The sequence below is a fragment of the Trachurus japonicus genome, chromosome 4 (assembly GCF_045865225.1).
Source record: "Trachurus japonicus isolate A0001 chromosome 4, Traja_1.0".
NCBI classification, from domain to species: Eukaryota; Metazoa; Chordata; class Actinopteri; order Carangiformes; family Carangidae; genus Trachurus; species Trachurus japonicus.
Window position 1 is genome coordinate 31287705 of NC_140910.1, and position 21071 is coordinate 31308775.

General features: G+C 41.4%; 2 protein-coding genes across 2 annotated transcripts; one reads left to right on the forward strand and one right to left on the reverse strand.

Annotated features, from left to right (window-relative positions):
- Nucleotides 1-408: 408 nt before the first annotated feature.
- LOC146989218 (T-cell acute lymphocytic leukemia protein 1 homolog) lies at nt 409-2877 on the forward strand (the record flags this gene model as incomplete). The annotated part of the gene is made up of 3 exons (XM_085775352.1): nt 409-517; nt 1393-1418; nt 2633-2877. Coding segments are annotated over exons 1-3 (312 nt in total), but the record flags the coding sequence as incomplete, so codon positions are not given.
- Nucleotides 2878-7129: 4252 nt separating this feature from the next.
- Nucleotides 7130-14338, reverse strand: LOC146989219 (E3 SUMO-protein ligase ZBED1-like). The gene is made up of 3 exons (XM_085775354.1): nt 14323-14338; nt 14156-14230; nt 7130-8620 (listed from the first exon to the last, which is right to left on the reverse strand). Exons 1-3 carry the CDS (start codon nt 14336-14338, stop codon nt 7197-7199), a joined length of 1515 nt encoding a protein of 504 aa, XP_085631480.1. The 3' UTR covers nt 7130-7196.
- Between the last annotated feature and the right edge of the window lie 6733 nt (nt 14339-21071).

The window sequence follows — 21071 nt, forward strand, 5'->3', positions numbered from 1 at the left end:
ACTGCAGCAGCTGGTTTCACACCTGGCTGAGCTCCAGATGTGATGATGAACCTCCTCCTCGGTCCTCGTGTCTCTCCTGGAACCGTTTCCGGTCTCTGGGCTCCGGGGTCGTGACGGAGGAGGAGACGCGGCCGGAAAACACGACTCCAGCAGCGCGAGGAGGAGGAGGAGGAGGAAGAGGAGGGAGAGAGAGGAGGAGGAGGAGGAGGAGGAGGAGGAGGAAGAGGAGGGAGAGAGAGAAGAGGAGGAAGAGGAGGAGGAGGAGAACCAGCGGCTCCCCAGGGATCTCCTACTCCTCCTCCTCCTGGGACCCTGCTCCGTCTGGGCTTAATGACTCTGTTGTTATCGACGGCGTCTCCATGGAAACGAAGCGTCACGACACCGGGGGGGTTGGGTAGTGGGTCGGTATAAAAGGAGGTGCACGAGGAGACCAGGACCAGTCCAGTTTGTGTTATTTGCTGCTCCCTGCACGAGACATGATGCACGAGGCTCCGCGTCACCGCTACACCTGCGACAGGTAAAGACTCTGATCCACTCATCCAGATGTTAAGATGTTTAGCCTATGTGAACTGTACTTTCTGAAGTATTTGTCACTTTTTTTTTATGAATGAATGTTGTTAGGCTATGTGAACTTTACTTGTTCTGGGTAGAAGTTGGACATTTGTTTGAAACTTTAACTGGTGTAAAGCTTAAACCTAAACAGAGCTGTAATTCTCCTATATGATGAGAAAAGGTTTAAAGGGCAAGGACTCTTTTTTTGTTGAATTATCTTTTAATTTCATTAGGAAAATATTACATTCACAAATGTAAATGTTCCTCAAAAAGACCAGGGATTCAGGTATTTATAATAGAAATCTGCCTCTATAAACTATAAAACCACACTTTTACATTATAATCACTAAAAGCCTCTGTATGATTATTTGAAGCTATAACCCCTATTTTCAATTCAACTCTGTAAATAGATGTATAGGCTATTATGTTTATATTTTGTTGTGTTTTTGTTGTTGTTTTGTTTTCTTGGTTTCTTTCTTTCTTTCTTTCTTTTTATTTTTATTTGGAGAGGACAGTGCACATTAATTAACATTTCTGTAACCCTATGACACTAAATTAGAGACAATTAATATGATACTAGCCTACTAAAAACAAAAAAAAACAAGTAGACAGTAATACACACAAAAAAACAGGATGTATAGTGCAGTTAAAAATGTGTGTGTAGCCTATAATATAAAATAAATAAATGAATAAAGAGAGACTCTGACACAGGAGGAGACAGTGAACGCCTCACAGCAGCTACAATGAGGCGTTCACTGTCTTTATTGAGACTGATGTGTTTCTGTAACTAAAAGTGTGTTAACCTCTCTCTCTCTCTCTTTCTCTCTCTCTCTCTCTCAGTGATCAGCTGATCAGCCTCAACAACGGTGAGAAAACCTTCGATTTATTTATAGGCTATCAGACAGTATGGGCTCTTTGCACAGCTCCACTACTTCCTGAATTTAAGGCAGGTCCTTCATTTCCTGTCTTACATTATTGGACAAACTTAATCCAGGTGTGTCTGAGTAGTCACAATGGTCAGACACACCTGGATTAAGTTTGTCCAATAATGTAAGACAGGAAATGAAGGACCTGCCTTAAATTCAGGAAGTAGTGGAGCTGTGCAAAGAGCCCATTGATGATGCACTTATCTATAATGATAATCGATTGATAAAATGTTTGATATTAAATTTGCATGAGTTTCAAGTTTCATTTTTGTTTATTTAATGTTCACACATAACTGGGAGAAGGGCCGTTGTATAGGGGAGAAAGGTGATGATAATTCTAGGGGCCCAGCGCCCAGTGGGGCCCATAAAAAACCCCAGTAGTCTAATCTTTGTATGACTGATTTATTCTGCATAAGACCCTGACTAATACTCATAGTACACTGTAAAAACTCAACATCTTTCCAAGAATATTTGTCCAAATGTCTAATTTCTAGTCAAAACTAATCTCTTTCCACTTAAAATAAGACTCATTACCTAAAAATTAACTTGTTTTTAGATCATTTTCACTTAAATTCACAATAAATAGAAAAATCTGCCAGTGAAAGTACGTTTTTTGTGCTTGTAATAAGGAAGAAAAACTTGCTCCACTATCAGATTTTTTCTACTTATTCCAAGTGAAAATCTGCTCGAAAGAAGTAAAAAGTGTCTAAAAACAAGCTACTTTTAATATAATGTGTCTTATTTTAAGTAGAATGAGATTTGTTTTGACTAGAAATGACATTTTGACTAGAAATAAGACAAATATTCTTGCTAAGATACTTGAGTTTTTGCAGTGTAATGCTGCATTAGCATCAAAACAAAGAAGGCTAAATAAAAAACGATAATACATACTGTACGTAGTCTAAGAAAAAAAAGAAGGAAAAGTTAGGGGGAGGGGCTCACTTTAGTATTCTTTAAGGGGGCCCAGAATTCCTAGCAACGGCCCTGACTGGGAGCAATGCATGCTGGGAAATCTGTTGTATAGGCTATTTGTATGTGATGCGTTCAGGGATCTTTTTGATTGATTATCATTACGTGTGGTCATGTGACTAAGTCGGACACTCCCATTGGCTGCTGTTCATTAAACCCCTCCCCCTCTCTCCTCTCCTCTCCAGGCGCCGGTCCGCGGGTCGTGATGGGTCGCCACCGGGTCGTCACCAACAGCCGCGAGCGCTGGCGGCAGCAGAACGTGAACGGGGCGTTCTCCGAGCTGCGGCGGCTGCTCCCCATCCACCCGCCCGACAGGAAGCTCAGCAAGAACCAGATCCTCCGCCTCGCCCTGCGCTACATCCACTTCCTGGACGGGCTCGCCGCCGACCAGCACCCGGAGGGGGCGGGGCCAGAGGGGGCGGGGCCTCAGGGGGCGGGGCTTCATTCACCGTCATCATCATCCGGCTGCGAGAGCTCCACGGACGGAGACTGGGAGGAGCGGCACGGCGAGGGGGCGTGGCCTAACTACAGCACCTCCACCTGAGCAGCAGCACGGCGAGGGGGCGTGGCCAGTGGTGTAGTCTATGTGATACTCAGGTTTACTCAGTATACCCACGGAAAATGCATAAATACTTCATTATACACCCAGTACAACAAAACTATCCAACTAAAGTAAATGTCAGTGGTTCTCAAAGTGGGAGGGTTGACAGGGTTCAAGGGGGTTCCCAACTATTTCTTGAAATTTTACCACTTTTTACTTTCTTTTTTTTAAAGAAATTTTACCCCTTTTGTATTATTGTTTGAGAAATTTTACCACTTTTTTCTGTAATATTTAGAAAAATTTTACCACTTTTTCTAGAATTCTTGAGTAATTTTACCAGTTTCTTCTCAATTTAAAAAAAAAACATTTTACTATTTACTATATAGGACTTCTACCACTTTTTTTTTTTTACCGCTTTTCCTAGAATTTCTTTGATAAATCTTACTAGTTTCTTTGAAAACATTTTTTTTTCCCTTTTTTCTGTTTTGTTTTTGAAATTTTACCAGATTTTTCCAGATTTTTTTGTGAGAATTTTTACCACTTTTTTCCAGAAATGTCTCTATAGTCTTTCAAAAATGTATGCCTAATTTAAACGTACATTGATTGTTTGTGCATTTCTGGTATTTGCTTCAAAATTTTGTCCGATGGGGGTCCGTGGTCTAATTTGTGTCAATTTTGATGTAAAAAAGTTTGAGAACCACCAGTCTATGTGATACAAGTATGTACAGTTTACCCACCTAAGAAGCAGTTTACCCACTACAAAACATTAGACTACACCACTGGGCGTGGCCTAACGACAGCGCCTCCACCTGACGAGAAGCGCGGCGAGGGGGCGTGGCCTAACGACACCGGACCGGAGCGTTGACGGTCCACCATGTTGGCTCCAGAGGAGTCGTATCGTATACCAGCAGCAGCAGCAGCAGCAGCAGCGACCTGTGGTCTTTGAACGCACCTCAGAGCTTCGCCCTGAGAGGCCCAGAGTCTGTGTGATATTCACATTATTATTATTATTGGTTATTGGTTATTATTATCGATTAGATGATTAGTGTTGACGTGTCTCTGTGTTCAGTCAGAAACAGACGACGCGACTCGGTTTCTTTAACGTTAAAGGAACGTTTGCTTTCATTGTTGTTGTGATGTTCAGTAGAATATTGATTGATTGTTTTTTAATGTATCAGTAACTGATCAATAAAAAAAACAATATATAAAAAAACTTGACACTGACTGATGTGATTGATCTGATCAGTAGTTTGAATGACTTTGCTGATTTTAGAGCTATTTAATGATGAGCGTTCAAGTGATTCTTTCTCCTCAACTCATCGTGTTCAGTGCTTTTATTCTGAAGGTCAGAGGGGATGAAAACAGCTTTTATTTTGTCGGGTAATAATTTAAACACTGTAAAAACTCAAAATCTTTCCAAGAATATTTGTGTTATTTCTTGTCAAAATGTCTCAATTTTAGTCAAAATTAATCGCTTTCCACTTAAAATAAGACTCATCACCTAGAAATGAACTTGTTTTTAGATCATTTTCACTTGTTTCAAACTAATTTTCAATTGAAATAAGTAGAAAAATCTGCCAGCGAAAGCAAGTTCTTTGTGCTTGTAATAAGAAAGAAAAACTTGCTCCACTATCAGATTTTTCTACTTATTTCAAGTGAAAATATGCTTAAAAAAGTAAGACGTGTCTAAAAAACAAGCTATTTTTTACATGATGAGTCTTATTTTTAGTATAATTAGATTTGTTTTGACTAGAAATTACATTTTAACTAGAAATAAGACAAATATTCTTGGTAAGATTTTGAGTTTTTGCAGTGAATGATCTTCCTCTTCCTCCTGTGTGAGCGTCAGCAGCTGGTTTTTCCCACAGTTCAGTCCGTCAGGATCACAGGTATCACACATGAGGCTGATTGGAGGGTTATGAGGTCACAAGGGGGCGGGGCCTGTCACTGTAACAAGCCAATGATGAGTGTGTTGGGAGCTGATGACTGATAAACATCTGAGCCAATCAGACAACGACAGTAACAGGTCCCACAGGAGAGAGAAGGGGCGGGAATCAATTAGTGTGAGACGCTGCTTCGTCCTCGTTTCCCACCTCTGTCTCTGTTTATCTGATCAAAGTTTGGACACGCCTTCTCATTCAATGGTCTTTCTTTATTTTTATGACTTTCTATATTGTAGATTCAAACTGAAGAGACATCAAAACTATAAAGGAACATATAAGATCTCTTTGCCAAATTAGTCTTAAATTTCCATATTTCCTACCATATTTTAAAGAACTGAGGCAGCTCAAATAAAAGTATTTTCTTTTCTTTTTTCTCTAATTGATGGACAATTTCACAGAGTAAATTTGAGCTTTATAATTTATACTGTTAAATTACTGTAGTAGTTAATCCTTTCATATTTCATGGCACGAACTTTATTTTGTTTAATATTCAAATGCTAATATTTTTTTCATAAAATGTCTGCCCATCATTTTCTACAGTTTTGTCATTATTTTTTAACAGTAAAAAAACTAGCAGCTGCAGTTGCCGGTTTATACAGACAAAACCTGTATTTATGCAGTAACATAGGGACAATTGTACATAAATCTAATAAGATAAGATAAAATCTCTTCATATTTCATGGCACAAACCAACTTATTTTATATAGGCTAGTATTTTAATGTAAATTTGGGGACAAAACATGGTGTTTTTCAATTGTAAAATGTTTCAATCTTACAGTAAAATGTGAAATCAAACACCAATCATTACCATAGAATCAGTGATACAAATATTCTAACTAATATTCTACTGTGATATTAGACATGATATTTTTTTTACAGTGTAGTCTTGTATTTTCATTTAATCTTTATATATTATTATAGGCTAATATTTCATTTTTATCGATGTATAGAAATATTGATCATTTATATTGATTATAGATTTATTGTCACATATTGAACTGCTGTGATGAAGAGGAGTCAAACCTTCATCCGCTAAAGAATCTTTAAATTAAATTAAAGCTTTGATATTAATGATATATTATTTAGTCATAAACTCTCATATAGGAGTTCATTGATCACTATAAGTACAAGTACTGCCTACTTAAAGTACTAGTACACTACTAGATGTATTGAAGTACAGGTGGAGGTATTTGTACATGCATGGTGGTACTTTATTCTGCACCAGTTGCACTGAGGAACGTCTTTACTTTACAAACTGATGAATCTGAGGTTCAGACCCCTCCCTCACTGAGGGGTCAGAGGTCACACTGTTCTCCGGGTGTAAACTGTGACATGATGGCGCCCTCTTGTGGAGAACCTGGTGAAGAACGACTCATACAATAAGAGGTTTGGTGAGTAAATGTATATTTCTTATTTATTGTATGTGTGTGTCAAATAGACAGACAACAATCAATTCACGGATTAATAACTAATAACTAGAAAAAGAAAGCATTTCCTGCAGAAAATGCGTGTGAATGCTGAAAGCAGCTGAACCCTACTGCTGAAGCAATGCTGAATGAGCTGAAGAAATTGTTGAATCAATGCTAAATTAGCTTAAGAATCTGATAAAGCAATGTTTAATAACTTGTAGTATGAGGTGAATGCCTTTTAAAGGTAAAAAGCAGTAGAAATGTTAAAGGTAGAAGAAAACATTGAAATCATGCATGTTTAAGTGTAACAGTTGAAATCAAATATGCAGCTAACCTGAATAGGAATAGATTAAAAAGTAGAAATGAGGGGGAAAAAAACACACAAACAGAAATGGTTGCAGTTCTAATTAAAATATAGAGTACATCAAGTTATCTTGACACAACATCACAACAGTAGACAGACAGACAGACAGACAGACAGACAGACAGACAGACAGACAGACAGACAGACAGACAGACAGACAGACAGACAGACAGACAGACAGACAGACAGACAGACAGACAGACAGACAGACAGACAGACAGACAGACAGACAGATAGATAGATAGATAGATAGATAGATAGATAGATAGATAGATAGATAGATAGATAGATAGATTGGGTGGCTGGTTGGTTGGGTGGTTGGTTGGTTGGTTGGTTGGTTGGTTGGTTGGTTGCCTGACGGGATTGAGGCAGGTGGTGAAACAGGTGGTGATTTGTAAACTTGTGACCTCACCGCAGCACCTCACCTTTTCCAGACAGTTGTTCAGGTGATCTCCAGTCTGACATTTTGATGTCTCTCTGATGTGTTTGTCTCTAAGACCAGTTGCTGTTGAGGAACAGAACCACGTTGAGGTCTTCAGGCTCAATGCAGCTCCTGAGTTTGTGGAACTGGTCTCCAGCCCTGGAGAAGGCTCTCTCGAAGGGCACGGCAGTTGACACCACCCCAAGTTTCTTCAGAGCCAGCTGGCTCAGTTCACCAAATTCTCTCTTTCCAGTGATCCTCCACCAGGCCAAGGGGTTGGACCCCTCTGAAGATTCCTCAGTGGCCATGTATCTCTCCAGTTGGTCCTTGAACTTTAATAACTTTAACTTTGACTTTTGATCAGAAGAGCGGGTTTTACCTGCAATGAGCTCCTCCATTATTTTTTCCTGTGCCTTTTTCTTGTTTGTTTCTGTCAGACGTTCTTTGTATCTTGGATCGAGGAAGGTGCTGAAGGCAATCTTTTGGTTGTTGACATCCCCAAACCTCTTACGAAATATGCTGAGCATAATCTTAGCAACATCATTGTTTCCCCTTTCCTCCATAAGTTTATCCATGAGTGACATCAGGTGTGGCAACACCACAGAAATAGTCTGAAATCCACTTTTCATGGTGGACGTTGCTTCCATCAGCGGCTTCAGAGCTGAGATCAGATTGTTGAGCTTCTTTTTATCTTCTTCATTCAGAATTAAATCTGTCTTGCCTTTGTCGTTGAGCACCACCAACATGGCCCGGTACTGTTCTTTCAGTCCCTGAAGCATGAGCAGCCAAGAGAACCACTGGTCACCCAAGTACACCAGCTCCTTTTGTGCCACTTTCAGCTGTGGTTGAATCGCTCTGAGATTCTTCTCAGCTTCAGAATCGGTCTTGAAGAACCTGATGATGTTCTGACACTTTGTGAGAAACATTGCCAGCTCTTTGTTCCTCTTCAGATCCTTACATACCTCATCTAAGGTCTCGGCAAAACAAGGCATGTCAGTCCATTCAACTTCTTTCATCTGTGGCATCCCAGCTCTGACCACACAGTGGACCTTCTCTTTCACGCCCCAAGCTTCCATGACAGTGGAGAGCTGCTTTTTAATGTTGGTGGCAGATACATCTCCAAAAAGGCTGATAGTTTCAAGCATGTTGGACTTATGATTTCCATGTTTGTCCACAAAATGGCAATGCACTGTCAGATACGGGTCTTCAGGTCTTGACGACCACAACTCACATGTCAGTACGATGTCATCAGCAGAGGCCAAGCTGGATCGCAACTCTTTTTTCTTTCTCTGGTAAACTTTGAAAAGCTCAGAGCGGATCACCTCTTTGGTAGGAATTTGAACATCAGGGTTTAGGGCTCTCGCAAACTCCAGAAAGCTAGCTCCTACTATTGTCTCCAGGGGCTGCAGAGTTGATACGCTCATCTTCAACAGGCTTTCAATCGGCCCATCAATGTTACTGATCGGTGGTACATGCGTATGGCGTAAGTGCACAGCTGTGGAAAGAAACAGATTCAAAATTCAGGATAACCTAGAAGGCTATTAAAGGGATCCTACTCTTGTGGACTTAATATCCCAGTAACATTGATGGAATGTCTTCTTGGCACAATTGTCCACCGAGACTCAGACTTGATTTTGGTCAAAATACTCTGCAAATGTTTGCTATTAATGCAGAACACGCCCTCTGCTGGACCATTTTACTTGTTTCTTGTAACTCTGCTGTTTGAAGTTTTTGCTGTGCTGTTCCATTAACTGTTTGCTGTTCATAAGCTGTTCACTGTTTCGTAAGCCCCTCACTGTGTGTTAGCCCTTTGCTGTCTCATACACAAATGTTCTGTTTGTTAGCTGTATGCAGTTCATTAGAAATTTGCTGTTCATTAGTGGTTGTTAGCCATTTGCTGTTTGCTAACAGTTTTGCTGTTTCATTAACTCTTTTTTGTTTTGTTAGAATCTGTTTGTGTTTATATTTGCGTCCTCTGTTTTGTTAGCCATTTTCTACTCATTAGCCAATAAATCTGTTGTTCATCAGTCATTAGCCGTTAGCTGATTGCTTTTTTTAGTAGCCTAATTGCTGTCTGTTAGCCATCTGCTGTTTCATAGCTCTTTGCTGTCTGTTGGCGGATCTCTTTTTCATCAGCCGTTTGCTGTTTTGTCAGTGGTTTGCTGTTTCATCAGCCGTTTGCTGTTTCGTCAGACGATTTTTGTTTCGTTAGACACTGTTTTGTTAGACGATTGCTGTTTCGTTAGACGTTTTCTGTTTTGTCAGCGGATGGCTGTTTCGTCAGCAGTTGGCTGTTTCGTCAGCCATTTGCTGTCCGTCAAACAATTTTTGTCTTGTTAGCTGTTTGCTGTTTCGTCAGACGATTTTTGTTTCGTTAGACGTTTGCTGTTTCGTTCTAGTTTCGTTAGACGTTTGCTGTTTTGTCAGCCGTTTGCTGGCTAGCCGATTGCTTTTCGTTAGCTGTTTGATACTTTGTCAGCGGTTGGCTGTTTCGTCAGGCGATTTTTGTTTCGTTAGACGTTTGCTGTTCCGTCAGACGATTTTTGTTTTGTTAGACACTGTTTTGTTAGACGCTTGCTGTTTTGTTAGACGTTTGCTGTTTTGTCAGCCATTTGCTGTTCCGTCAGACGTTTGCTGTCCATCAGGCGATTTTTGTTTTGTTAGTTGCTGTTTCGTCAGCAGTTGGCTGTTTCGTCAGCCATTTGCTGTTCCGTCAGACGTTTGCTGTCCGTCAGACAATTTTTGTCTTGTTAGCTGTTTGCTGTTTTGTCAGACGATTTTTGTTTTGTTAGATGTTTGCTGTTTCGTTCTAGTTTCGTTAGACATTTTCTGTTTTGTCAGTCGTTTGCTGGCTAGCCGATTGCTTTTCGTTAGCTGTTTGATACTTTGTCAGCGGTTGGCTGTTTCGTCAGACGATTTTTGTTTCGTTAGACGTTTGCTGTTCCGTCAAGACGATTTTTGTTTTGTTAGCCGTTTGCTGTTTTGTCAGACAATTTTTGTTTCGTTAGACACTGTTTTGTTAGACGCTTGCTGTTTTGTTAGACGTTTGCTGTTTCGTCAGACGTTTGCTGTCCATCAGGCGATTTTTGTTTTGTTAGTTGCTGTTTCGTTAGCCATTTGCTGTTCCATCAGACAATTTTTGTCTTGTTAGCTGTTTGCTGTTTACTCTGACGTTTTCTGTTTCGTCAGGCGATTTTTGTTTCGTTACGGCGTGTTCCCACCAAACGAGATGACGCTTCATCGCGCGTCGAGATTATATGTAAAGTCAATGCAAAGATGCGATTAGACGCGTCATCGCGCCGGGCGATGCGATGGACGCGATAGCGCGGCGCGATGGACGCGTTGGCCGCGAAAAATCGCTTCTTCATCGCTGGAGTTGAAATAATTGAACTTTTGCGGCGAATTCGCGTGAAGACGCGCCGCGACAGCCTATCAGCGTTGAGATCGTCACCGACGTGCTGACGTACGGACGTACTGGTGTTCCCTTGGCAGTTTAGTCAAAGACGGTTTAAAGCCTAAATAGAGTATCTTTGGTTTAGTTTAGTTTATTATTCAGATCCCCATTAGCTGCAGCAAAGCCACAACTATTCAGTGTTGCTTTTCCGGTGCTGTTACAAACGTTTCTGGTTAAGATTCGGACCTGAAAGCCTTTTATCACTGCTGTTTTCAACCAGCGGCCGCCCCGTCCCAAAGCACTCAACAGGCGGTCAGTCACACAGTAGTGTCACGGAGCTGTCTCCGCTGCAGCTGTTCCTGTCCCATCTACAGGGACAGGAACAGTGCAGTGACGGTGGTTAGCTCAGCCATGGTCGATGAGAGAATGAAATGGTGGAAGAAATGTTGTTGTTTGGGCGGGCTCGTCGCGCGACGCGATGCCGCGACGAGGCGTTTTTTGCATATTGGACCAGCATCAAAACTGGAGCGTCTAGCGCGACGCGATTTCATTTGACGCGCGATTACATCGCGTTCATCGCGTTTGGTGGGAACACGGCGTTAGCCGTTAGCTGTTTCGTCAGACGATTTTTGTTTAGTTAGACGTTTGTTGTTTCGTTACACGCTTGCTGTTTCGTAAGACATTTGCTGTTTTGTCAGCCGTTTGCTGTTTCATTAGCCATTTGCAAATTAGCCGTTTGCTGTTTTGTTAGCTGTTTGCTGTTCCGTCAAACGATTTTTGTTTTGTTTGTTGTTTCGTCAGCCGTTTGCTGGCTAGCTGATTGCTTTTCGTTAGCTGCTTGATACTTTGTCAGCGGTTGGCTGTTTTGTCAGGCGATTTTTGTTTCACTAGACGTTTGCTGTTCCGTCAGACGTTTGCTGTCCATCAGGCGATTTTTGTTTTGTTAGTTGTTTGCTGTTACGTCAGACGTTTTTTGTTTTGTTAGTTGTTTGCCGTTTCGTTAGTCGTTTGCTGTTCCATCAGACAATTTTTGTCTTGTTAGCTGTTTGCTGTTTCGTCAGACGTTTTCTGTTTCGTCAGACGATTTTTGTTTCGTTAGACGTTTGCTGTTTCGTTGCTGTTTCATTAGACGTTTGCTGTTTTGTCAGCCGTTTGCTGGCTAGCCAATTGCTTTTCGTTAGCTGTTTGAAACTCAGCGGTTGGCTGTTTTGTCAGTGGTTTGCTGTTTAGTCAGCCATTTGCTATTCCATCAGAGGTTTGCTCTTTCATCAGGCGATTTTTGTTCCGTCAGACGTTCACTGTTCCGTCAAACGATTTTTGTTTTGTTTGCTGTTTCGTCAGACGTTTGCTGTTTCGTAAGACTGCTGTTTTGTCAGCCGTTTGCTGTTCTGTCAGCCATTTGCTGTTCCGTCAGCCGTTTCGTTAGCCGATTATTTCGTCAGCCGTTTGCTGTTCCGTCAAACGATTTTTGTTTTGTTATCTGTTTGCTGTTTCGTCAGACGTTTTCTGTTTTGTTAGCCGTTAGCTGTTTCGTCACCCGTTTGCTATTTTGTCAGCCGTTTGCTGTTCCGTCAGCCATTTGTTTCGTCGGCCGTTTGCTGTTCCATCAGCCGTTTGCTGTTTCGTTAGCCATTTGCAACTAGCCGTTTGCTGTTTTGTTAGCTGTTTGCTGTTTTGTCAGACAGTTTTTGTTTCGTCAGCCATTTACTGTTTCGTTAGAGATTTGGTGTTTTGTCAGCCAATTGCCGCTTGGTCGGCCACTTGGTGTTTCGTCAGCCGTTTGCTGTTTTGTTAGCTGTTTGCTGTTCCGTCAGACTTGCTGTTTCGCTAGCCAATTGGTGTTTCATCAGCCGTTTGCTGTTTTGTTAGCCGCTAACTGTTTCGTCAGCCGTTTTCTTTTTCGTTAGCTATCTTGTCTGCTGTTTGCTGTTTTGCTAGCTGATTGCTTTTCATTTGCTATTTGCTACTTTGTCAGTGGTTTGCTGTTTTGTCAGTCATTTGCTGTTCTGTCAGAAGTTTGCTCTTTCGTCAGGCAATTTTTTTTTCATCAGCCATTTGCTGTTATGTCAGACGATTTTTGTTTAGTTAGACGTTTGTTGTTTCGTTAGACATTTGGTGTTTGGGCAGCCAATTGCTGTTTGGTCAGCCGATTGGTGTTTCATCAGCCGTTTGCTGTTACGTCAGAAGTTTGCTATTTCGTCAGATGATTTTTGTTTTGTTAGCCATCTGCTTTCGTTAGTCATGCTGCTGTTTGCTGTTTCATTAGCCATTTGCTGTTTGTTGTTAGCCATTTTATAAACCATGTCACATTTGACAGCTGTTTATAGTTAGCTGTTTGCAGTGTCTTGGCTTTTTTGACATTGTTATCATACTCCCACTCAGGTGACAACATCAGAGACGTTAGCTTGTCTTTGTTAGCTATCTGCTAGTTGTTAGCTCTTTACTGTTAATCTGCCATCTGAGTCAACCCTGTGTTCACTGCAGGAGTCGGTCGAACTCTCTCTCTCTATGTGAATCTCCAGGGTTTAAAAAAAAAAAGTATGAATGCTATAGCCTAGTGGTTGATCAAAGTTCGTAAATTTGTTTCAATCTGGTTCAGGCTACTAGATGGGTTCAAGCTCATCAAGTCAAATTAATCATTGAAGAGCAGCCCCACCCCACAAACACTACAAAGGTCTCTCTCTCTCTCTCTCTCTCTCTCTCTCTCTCTCTCTCTCTCTCTCTCTCTCTCTCTCTCTCTCTCTCATCCCAGCTTCTCCTGTGGGAAAGTTTAATAAAGTTTGTTAAAATTAATAAAGTTTTCTATGTGTTAATGGCGGTGACAGGGGCGGACTGGGACATTATTTTCATACCATCCCAGGCAACAACCACCTAAAGCTCCACTTTCAATGCATGCCGTCCTCACATCAGCTGAATAACATGTGCCCACACACACCTTTTTCTGTTTCTCTTTACTACTAAATAAAAGTTTTTGTTGTGCTGCAATAATCTGTATTAAATGAAATTTTGTTTACTTGCATTATGCAGGTGAACATAATTTATATTCTATTTCATTTATTATTACACTTTTAATGTGCAGGCTGAACATTTAGTAGGCTATTAGGCTAAATAAAATAAAATAGGGTTACCTAAACCTGAGACCAATCCTATTTTTAATGTAACAGGTACCAGACTAGTTGTAAATTTGAACACTGTATGTATCTTGTAGAAGAGTTAGGCTATACAGTTTACAAAATAGCCTACAAAAAAATGGGATGGTAGTTAGATCTTCACATGTTGAACTCTTTTAAACAAAGTGCAGCCAAACGTCAGGCTAAAGAGAGAGGACTAGCGAGGCTCCTCTGACAGCTGAAGGCAGCACCGTCCTTGGAGGTGACGCACGCTGTCTGTCTGTCTGTCTGTGTGTTTGTCGGTCTGATCTTCCACCATGGACTGCGCTATAGGAACCAACATCAGGAACGACGTGCAATTGGTGTCGGTCTGAGACTGATCTGAGACGTAGGACTGAAGAGTTTGAGATGTGAACAGACGAACTGTAAGCTCGCCTTTAATGAGCCACACGGCGGATTGTTAAATCAAGCGTGATCCGAACCGAGCCGGTTGGTCCCGAGGCCGGCGGGAAATGTGTGTTGTTACCTGTCCTCTGTCCTCTGACCACCTCTCTTCTCGGCGGCTGCAGTCTCCTGTCGTCATAGTTACGGCGTCTGCTGGCTGTTCGGGGTAAACACAGTGAGAGCTACATGTAAAATCACAGCGACAGTAACAGAAAAATAACCTGAATGTTTCCACGCCGACAGACTCACATCGACCTCTGTACATGATGTCTCCTCTTCACGTCTCTGCACCTGAGCGTCACGAGCGATGTTTCTCAGTGAGCGTCGTCTCTGCCTCTGCCTCACCTGTCTGCTCTGACATCACTTTATCACCGACCTGGGCGGAGTCTGAGGGTGAAACTCAAGGAAACAGAAACCACAGATTCTACCTGACCTTACCTGAACACACCCTGAGACTCCCACTCAGGTGACAACATCAGAGATGATCAGATGAGTCGTTAGAATCTGAACAAGAAGCTGCTTCACAAAGATCTTGATGGTGAAAACACAATATTGGCCATTAACTGCCAGCTATTATCTAAAGCTATAGCTTAGGTCCTGAGTCCAAACCAGGAGAGCACAGGGACAAACAACTTCATATTCAAATACACACAGGTTCACCTGATGTGTGGGAGGAACAGGAGAGAGAATCCAAACATGCAAAACGCGGCGGATGCTGTTTGAAGTCAAGAGGAAACATTTGTTTCCTTCTTTGTTTCTTCCTGATTTCTCATTTGTGACAGTGAGTTTGTTTTGTTCGAATTCATTGGAATAAAATTCTCTGGTAGTTTCTGTCTGTGGCTGGTCCAGTGAAGTTGGTTTGTTTGATAGATGATGATGATGATGATGATGATGATGATGATGATGATGATGATGATGATAGTTAGTTAATAATTTGTCTGTTTTATTTTGCTGTGTTGTTTTTTTATGAATCTGTGGCTGTCTGCTCTTATATAATTTTATCACCTGGGCGTGGGCAGAGTCTGAAGGTGAAACTCTAGGACAGTGATTTTCAACCACTGGTGTGCCGTGAGCTTTCGCCAGGTGTGCCGTGGAAAATTACCAAATTTACTTAATTGATCCAAACTAGCGATGCACATTTTGATTTTTTTTTTCAGACCGATAACCAACGCTCATAGGCGATTATAACCATTAACGAGTGAGATTCAGCACTCCACTGAGTGTCTGTGACTATAGGCTCGTGCCGACTGCCAGTCTCATTTTGTTTGTTTTTTATTTTTATAACACACGCGCGCTGCTCCCGCTGTGCTGCAGCTCATCCACGCCAGCGGAGCGCTCCTCTGCTCGTCTGTGCAGCTGCAGGTGAGTGACTGGGAGCCGGCTGGAGAGCGCCTCCTTTTTATTTAAGGGGCACCGTCCTTATTCGTATTCACTCGGTTTTCCACACACACGTCATTTTAAACATGTGTGTGTGTCTCGTGTGCAGACGCAACGGTCAAATATGTATTGACGGACGAGCAACAACTTAATTAATCATCATTTAATTATTTTATTTTGAAAATTGACCGGATTCTCTCGCCTTTTTTGTGCCCGACTTCCTGTCTGGTACGACCTGGTCTACCCAACTTGACGGCGCTCTTGGCTCACGGCTCGCGTGAAAAATAGAACTGAACCGATCTGAAGCGCTGCAGGCGCGCGCACTGCGCTCCAGAGCGCGAGATGTGCGACCAGGCAGAGTGAAGCACGCGTTTCAGGTTGCACTCAGAGTTTGTTCTGACTTTCTATCACAGGGAGTGCACAACATAAGTTTAAGTCCTCTCATGTTTGCTGTGAAATATGGCTGAAGGCACGAGTGGAAGTGTGCACGTGTTGACAAGCTCCCATGAGTTGATTGACAGCTAAAAAAAAAAAGAGGCTTTGTTGAGCATCTGTGTCTGGCAGAGTTGGCTAATAAAATAGGACTTTTTTTATGTCAATGAGTGTAGTGGCAGAAGCCTGCACAGTGACCATTACTCAGTCACAGTCAGAACAAACTAACTACACTGTAAGAGACAAAATTTGTATTATTTTTACTGTATTAGGCTGCACTGTGTCATTTTCTAACATTTTTGGTTAGTGGTGTGCCGCGGGATTTTTTTAATGAACAAAGTGTGCCGTGGCTCAAAAAAGGTTGAAAAACACTGCTCTAGGAAACAGACGTGGCAACACAGATTCTACCTGTCCTGACCCAGGTGAACACACCCTGAGACTCCCACTCAGGTGACAACATCAGAGATGATCACAGAAGTCGTTAGACTTAAGCTGTTTGCTATTATCTATAACTGTCAGCTGGAGTACTACTACACTACTACTACACAACTACTACTACACTACTACTACACAACTACTACTACACTACTACTACTACAATCCAAGCTGACAGCCTGAGAACAGATTTTCATTCATTTCCTTCTTTGTTTCATTCTGATTTATTTATTTATTTTTGTGTGACAGTGAGGTTGTTTTGTTTGAACTCATTAGAATAAAATCCTCTGGTAGTTTCTGTTTGTTACGTTCTTGTCCAGTGAAGTTGGTTTGTTTGATAGTTAATTAATAATTTGTCAGTTTTAGTTTGCTGTGTTGTTTTTTTCATGTAACTCTGTGGCTTCATGAGCTCACACAGTTGGAATGGTTTAGGACCAGCATGCAGCTGGGAAAACAGCCTGTGGGTTTTTACCATGATAATATAGCCTAATACATCCATGGTTTTTACCAGAGCTGGAATTGTTAAACTGAACTCCCATGATGCATCAGTGACCAATTAATGTTGAACTTTAACATGTTTGCAGAAAAGTGGCCACACCTCAGGTAGGGTTGGCAACTGTCCCTTATTTTGATCATAATGTTTTCATGAAACGGGGCAGAATTATCCTGTTATCTTTAAATCTGACTGTGTAGTGTAGCCAACTGTCTGTTCTATCAGTGTTTGAACGTTAAAGGTGTACAGAAATGGCCGTTTGTCCCGTTTGTCGCGCTGAGTTGTCACGAGCTGCAACACGAGTTTACCCGAGTAAGGAAAATGAATTTGATTGGTCGTTATCGAGCGGGCGGGATATTCAAAGTTTGGGGCGAGCCCGAGCTCCGTGTGTGTGTGCGTGTCTCAGACGTTTGAATGACGGATTACGGATCCAATATCAGTGGCTAGTGAATCGTGTACAGGCTGACGTATAATCCGTGCGCCTGCATTATCCAATACGAAAAAAAAAAACTACACTAAAATACACACTTTCATCACGGATTTACTCAAAAATAGAATTTTGCACAAAGTTTGGCCTACATCGTCTGATAGATGAGTTATTACACTAATTTTATGACCCAGAGTGGGCTCAAATTCAATTTTCTTTTCTGTACACCTTTAACAATGCAACAAGTCGATCTAAATTAGGACTATGGGTGGTGTTATATTATGTGTGTGTTATTATAAATTTGTGCTTTATAATTTATACTGTCAAATTTATAGTTAACCCTTTCACATTTCATGGCACAAACCTTATTTAATATTTTAATGTTAATTTTTAGGCAATACAAGGTTGTTTTTTTAATATATAAAACATCTGCCCAACATTTTTACGTTCAAGTTCTGGCAACTGCAGCTGCCAGTTTTTACTGTTAAAAAATACAGACAAAACCTGTATTTATGCAGTAGGGACATTTTTACATACATTCTATGAATTAGACTGTTCATTTAGGCTAGACAGGCTAGAAGCATAATGAACTTATAAGTCATTAATATTAAGTATTTGCTTGTTTTGCAGTTAATTATGCACATGATCCGTTTGACCCCAAAAAGGAAAAAGGATGCACAGCCTCCGGTTCCTTTCTGATTACGTCCGTCTGTCCGTTCGGAGTGGGGGGGTTTCCCCCAATAGCCTTTTCGAAATAGTGGGGTCTTTAGAAAAAATAGAAAACCCAGCTATTACGATGAATGGAAGTCTATTTTCGGAAAGGCGGGGTGTAACCATCAATTGCATGCTTAAAATAACATACCCGGTTAAAGCCGACCCACTTCTGGGTTTAACCCTGCCCACTTCCGGCGTAGGCTCCGCCCACTCCGAGTACAGATACAGATACAGATACAGATAATGCTGTACTCGCTCATCCCTATTAATTATGTTGGTTGATGGTTTCAAACTACTCAAATTACTCTTGCCGTCTACGTGTGTGGAGATTAGCCTACTGTAAAGTTACGTATGCAGGCTATAAGCCTTTGAGCAGATGCATCAGCGTTGTGTTTTGAAATACATTTTCCAGATTAAATCAGATCTTGTTTAGGTACATTAGGCCTATTGTTAAACTATTCAATGGTAAATATGGGGGGTGTTTTTTGTTTGTTTGTTTTTTGACAAAGACTGGAACTGAGGTTAAAAGTTAAAATATTAAATATTTTTCTATTAACTTGTCGCTAAATATGGACAGAGTTTAGGCCTATACCCCATTGTGACAGTTAAAGCAGAAGTAAGTGATATATTTGTGTTAATATAAGTCTTAAATAGTTATATCTTCCGACAGCAATCACTTACATAGAGTGTTTGGTCTGAAACACGGGTCTGTCAGTCACTCTGCTCTGCTCTGAGCCCAGGAGAAAACATTTATCGTATCCTACAGTTTTTATCCAATGAGGAGAGAGAACGGCATGCAGGGCTGTGTGTGCAGCCAAGGAACGCTGTGAATGTGGTGACGTAGGGACGAGGACTGTTATGGTGCGTTCAAGGAAACTCGTATTTTTCCGACCGTGAAGTGGTACCAGTTCGATCTGGTACGAGTTCACCGGTCGGAAGTTACGAGTGGCCGTTATAGTGACTTTCACAGGTAAAACAGGTCGGAAAAACACGAGTGGGTTGCCTGGAACGCTACAAAGTCGTAAGTTGTGACTTGAAGCTGTAATTTACGATTTCAAAAGCCTGCCTGGAACGCAGCATTAGCGAAAACGACCGGACCACTTACTTCTGCTTTAATGTAATCAGAGATGTTCAATATTGTAATGCAATAATGTTCCTGACAGACTGGCGTTACATTGTTGTTTAATTAAATATATAAATCAACAACAAAGCTGTTTCCTCCAAAAATGTCTACATGATTTTATTTTGAAGTTTCTTGCGTGCACTTCCTGTCTGACAGTGGAGGCAGCCTGAGAGTGGAGTCTGCAACGGAAGCAGCCTGACGGTGGAGGTCTGCAGCCAAACACTCTTGACATCATGTGATGTCACTGTCTTTTTGGAGGGAGACTTGAAGACACTAGTAAATCTCTACTCCTCCTCTTCAATATTTTCTCAATATTCGTGTGTGCGCATAGAGCGGGTTAATTAAACGTCAACTGTGTTACCAACAATCACTCAACAAAAATACTTTTAAAACACATTTCTCATGCTTTTTCACTGTTTATGAACAAATATTTGTGAAGATTGTGTGAATTTTTTTATTGAGTTCTTCTGAAGAGCAAAACCATATAGTTAGCATATCGGACATCCTATGAGATCTATTTTTTATGTTGGTTTTAGCAGCACTAGTCGGAGGTGTGTTCTGTGCAGAAAAGCAGAATGTGTGCAGACTGTGTTACATGTTGACTGTTAAGTGTTCTTTTGCAATGTTGTGCACTGACTTCAAGATTTCACATTTCTATTTCTGTAGAGAGCCAGTGTTGCATTGCTGAATTTGTACTGGTGAGGATGTATCATTGGCCTTGAATGTACTGTATTATTAAACAAGAGGTTGTTCACTAGTGGCTGCTCTCTGTTCTCATGCTGCGCTCATCAATGTCAGCTGTCACACACACACACACACACACACACACACACACACACACATGGAGCAAAGAGCAACAGGTAAGTCACAGTTCAAAGTTTTTTCATGAATATATTTTTTTTAAACCTTGATGGTTCAGTAGTAGAAATAAACAGCAGTTAAAACACCAGTCTCTCTACTCAGATTACTGAAGTGACATCCCCTCCCCATCCCCTCCCCCACTTCCTGTTTAAAGTTTACTTTCACTTTGATCCAACGGTTGTGTTGCAGTTCATTTCCTCGTGTGAAGGTAAAGTGAACAGTCCAAATGTTTTCCTCGTTAAAACCTGTCGTAACCTGAGTTCTCTGCCCTTCAACTTGTCATTGTGTTGTTGTTCTTATTATTCGGGCCATGGGGCAATCGCCAGGAGCACTGGCCCCTACAGCAATGAAATGCTGCAGGGACAGCAAAGCCTCGAGCACTGTTGTTATTGTGTGGATTTTTTTCCGACATATTATTAGTGTGAATGCTAGGCCCAGTTGTTGTGTGTGTAATAATCAGCTGTAGCTTGTTTGATCCAGTGGTTTTCTACAGGGACGCTGTCCACACAGAGACTGTGTCACATCAACTCAGTGGATCTCAGTCCTTGTGTGTGTCAGTGGATGGAAACAGTGGTCCATGGATCATGTTGCTGGGCTGCTCTTCATTTCACTGCAGCTTCATGATGCCATCTCTAGATAGATAGATAGATAGATAGATAGATAGATAGATAGATAGATAGATAGATAGATAGATAGATAGATAGATAGATAGATAGATAGATAGATAGATAGATAGACAGATAGACAGACAGAAACTGAAAGGGAAAAATTGGGATAAAATTGTGGTAGACTGTGGACGTTGAATTCAGGGAAGCTAATACGTGGGTGTACAATATTTTTCTATTTTGCAACGGGGGGAGGGTGATCTTGTCGGTCCCGCTTTTTTTGTGTGTGTGTGTGGGTAGACCCTCTGCACACCTGGCACAGATTGTTTATGGGGGGGGGGGGCTGGGGTTCTTTTTGTGGGTTGTGCATGGGAGTGTGTGTGTGTGTTTTTTGTATTTTTTATTTACCCCCCCCCCCCCCCCCCCCCCCCAAAGCTCTGGTTGAGAATGCTGGTTTTATGTATCCCATTTTGTTAAATGTTTGATAGTCTGACCTTATTATCATTCAATGCTCGGGGCCTCAATTCAAAA

Bases quoted from the DNA above. Each gene is read 5' to 3' on its own strand.
- LOC146989219 (XM_085775354.1), bottom strand. The intron at 8,621-14,155 runs GTAACAACACAC...TTCTTTCCACAG, and splicing joins GGTCAGAGGACAGAGGACAG to CTGTGCACTTACGCCATACG.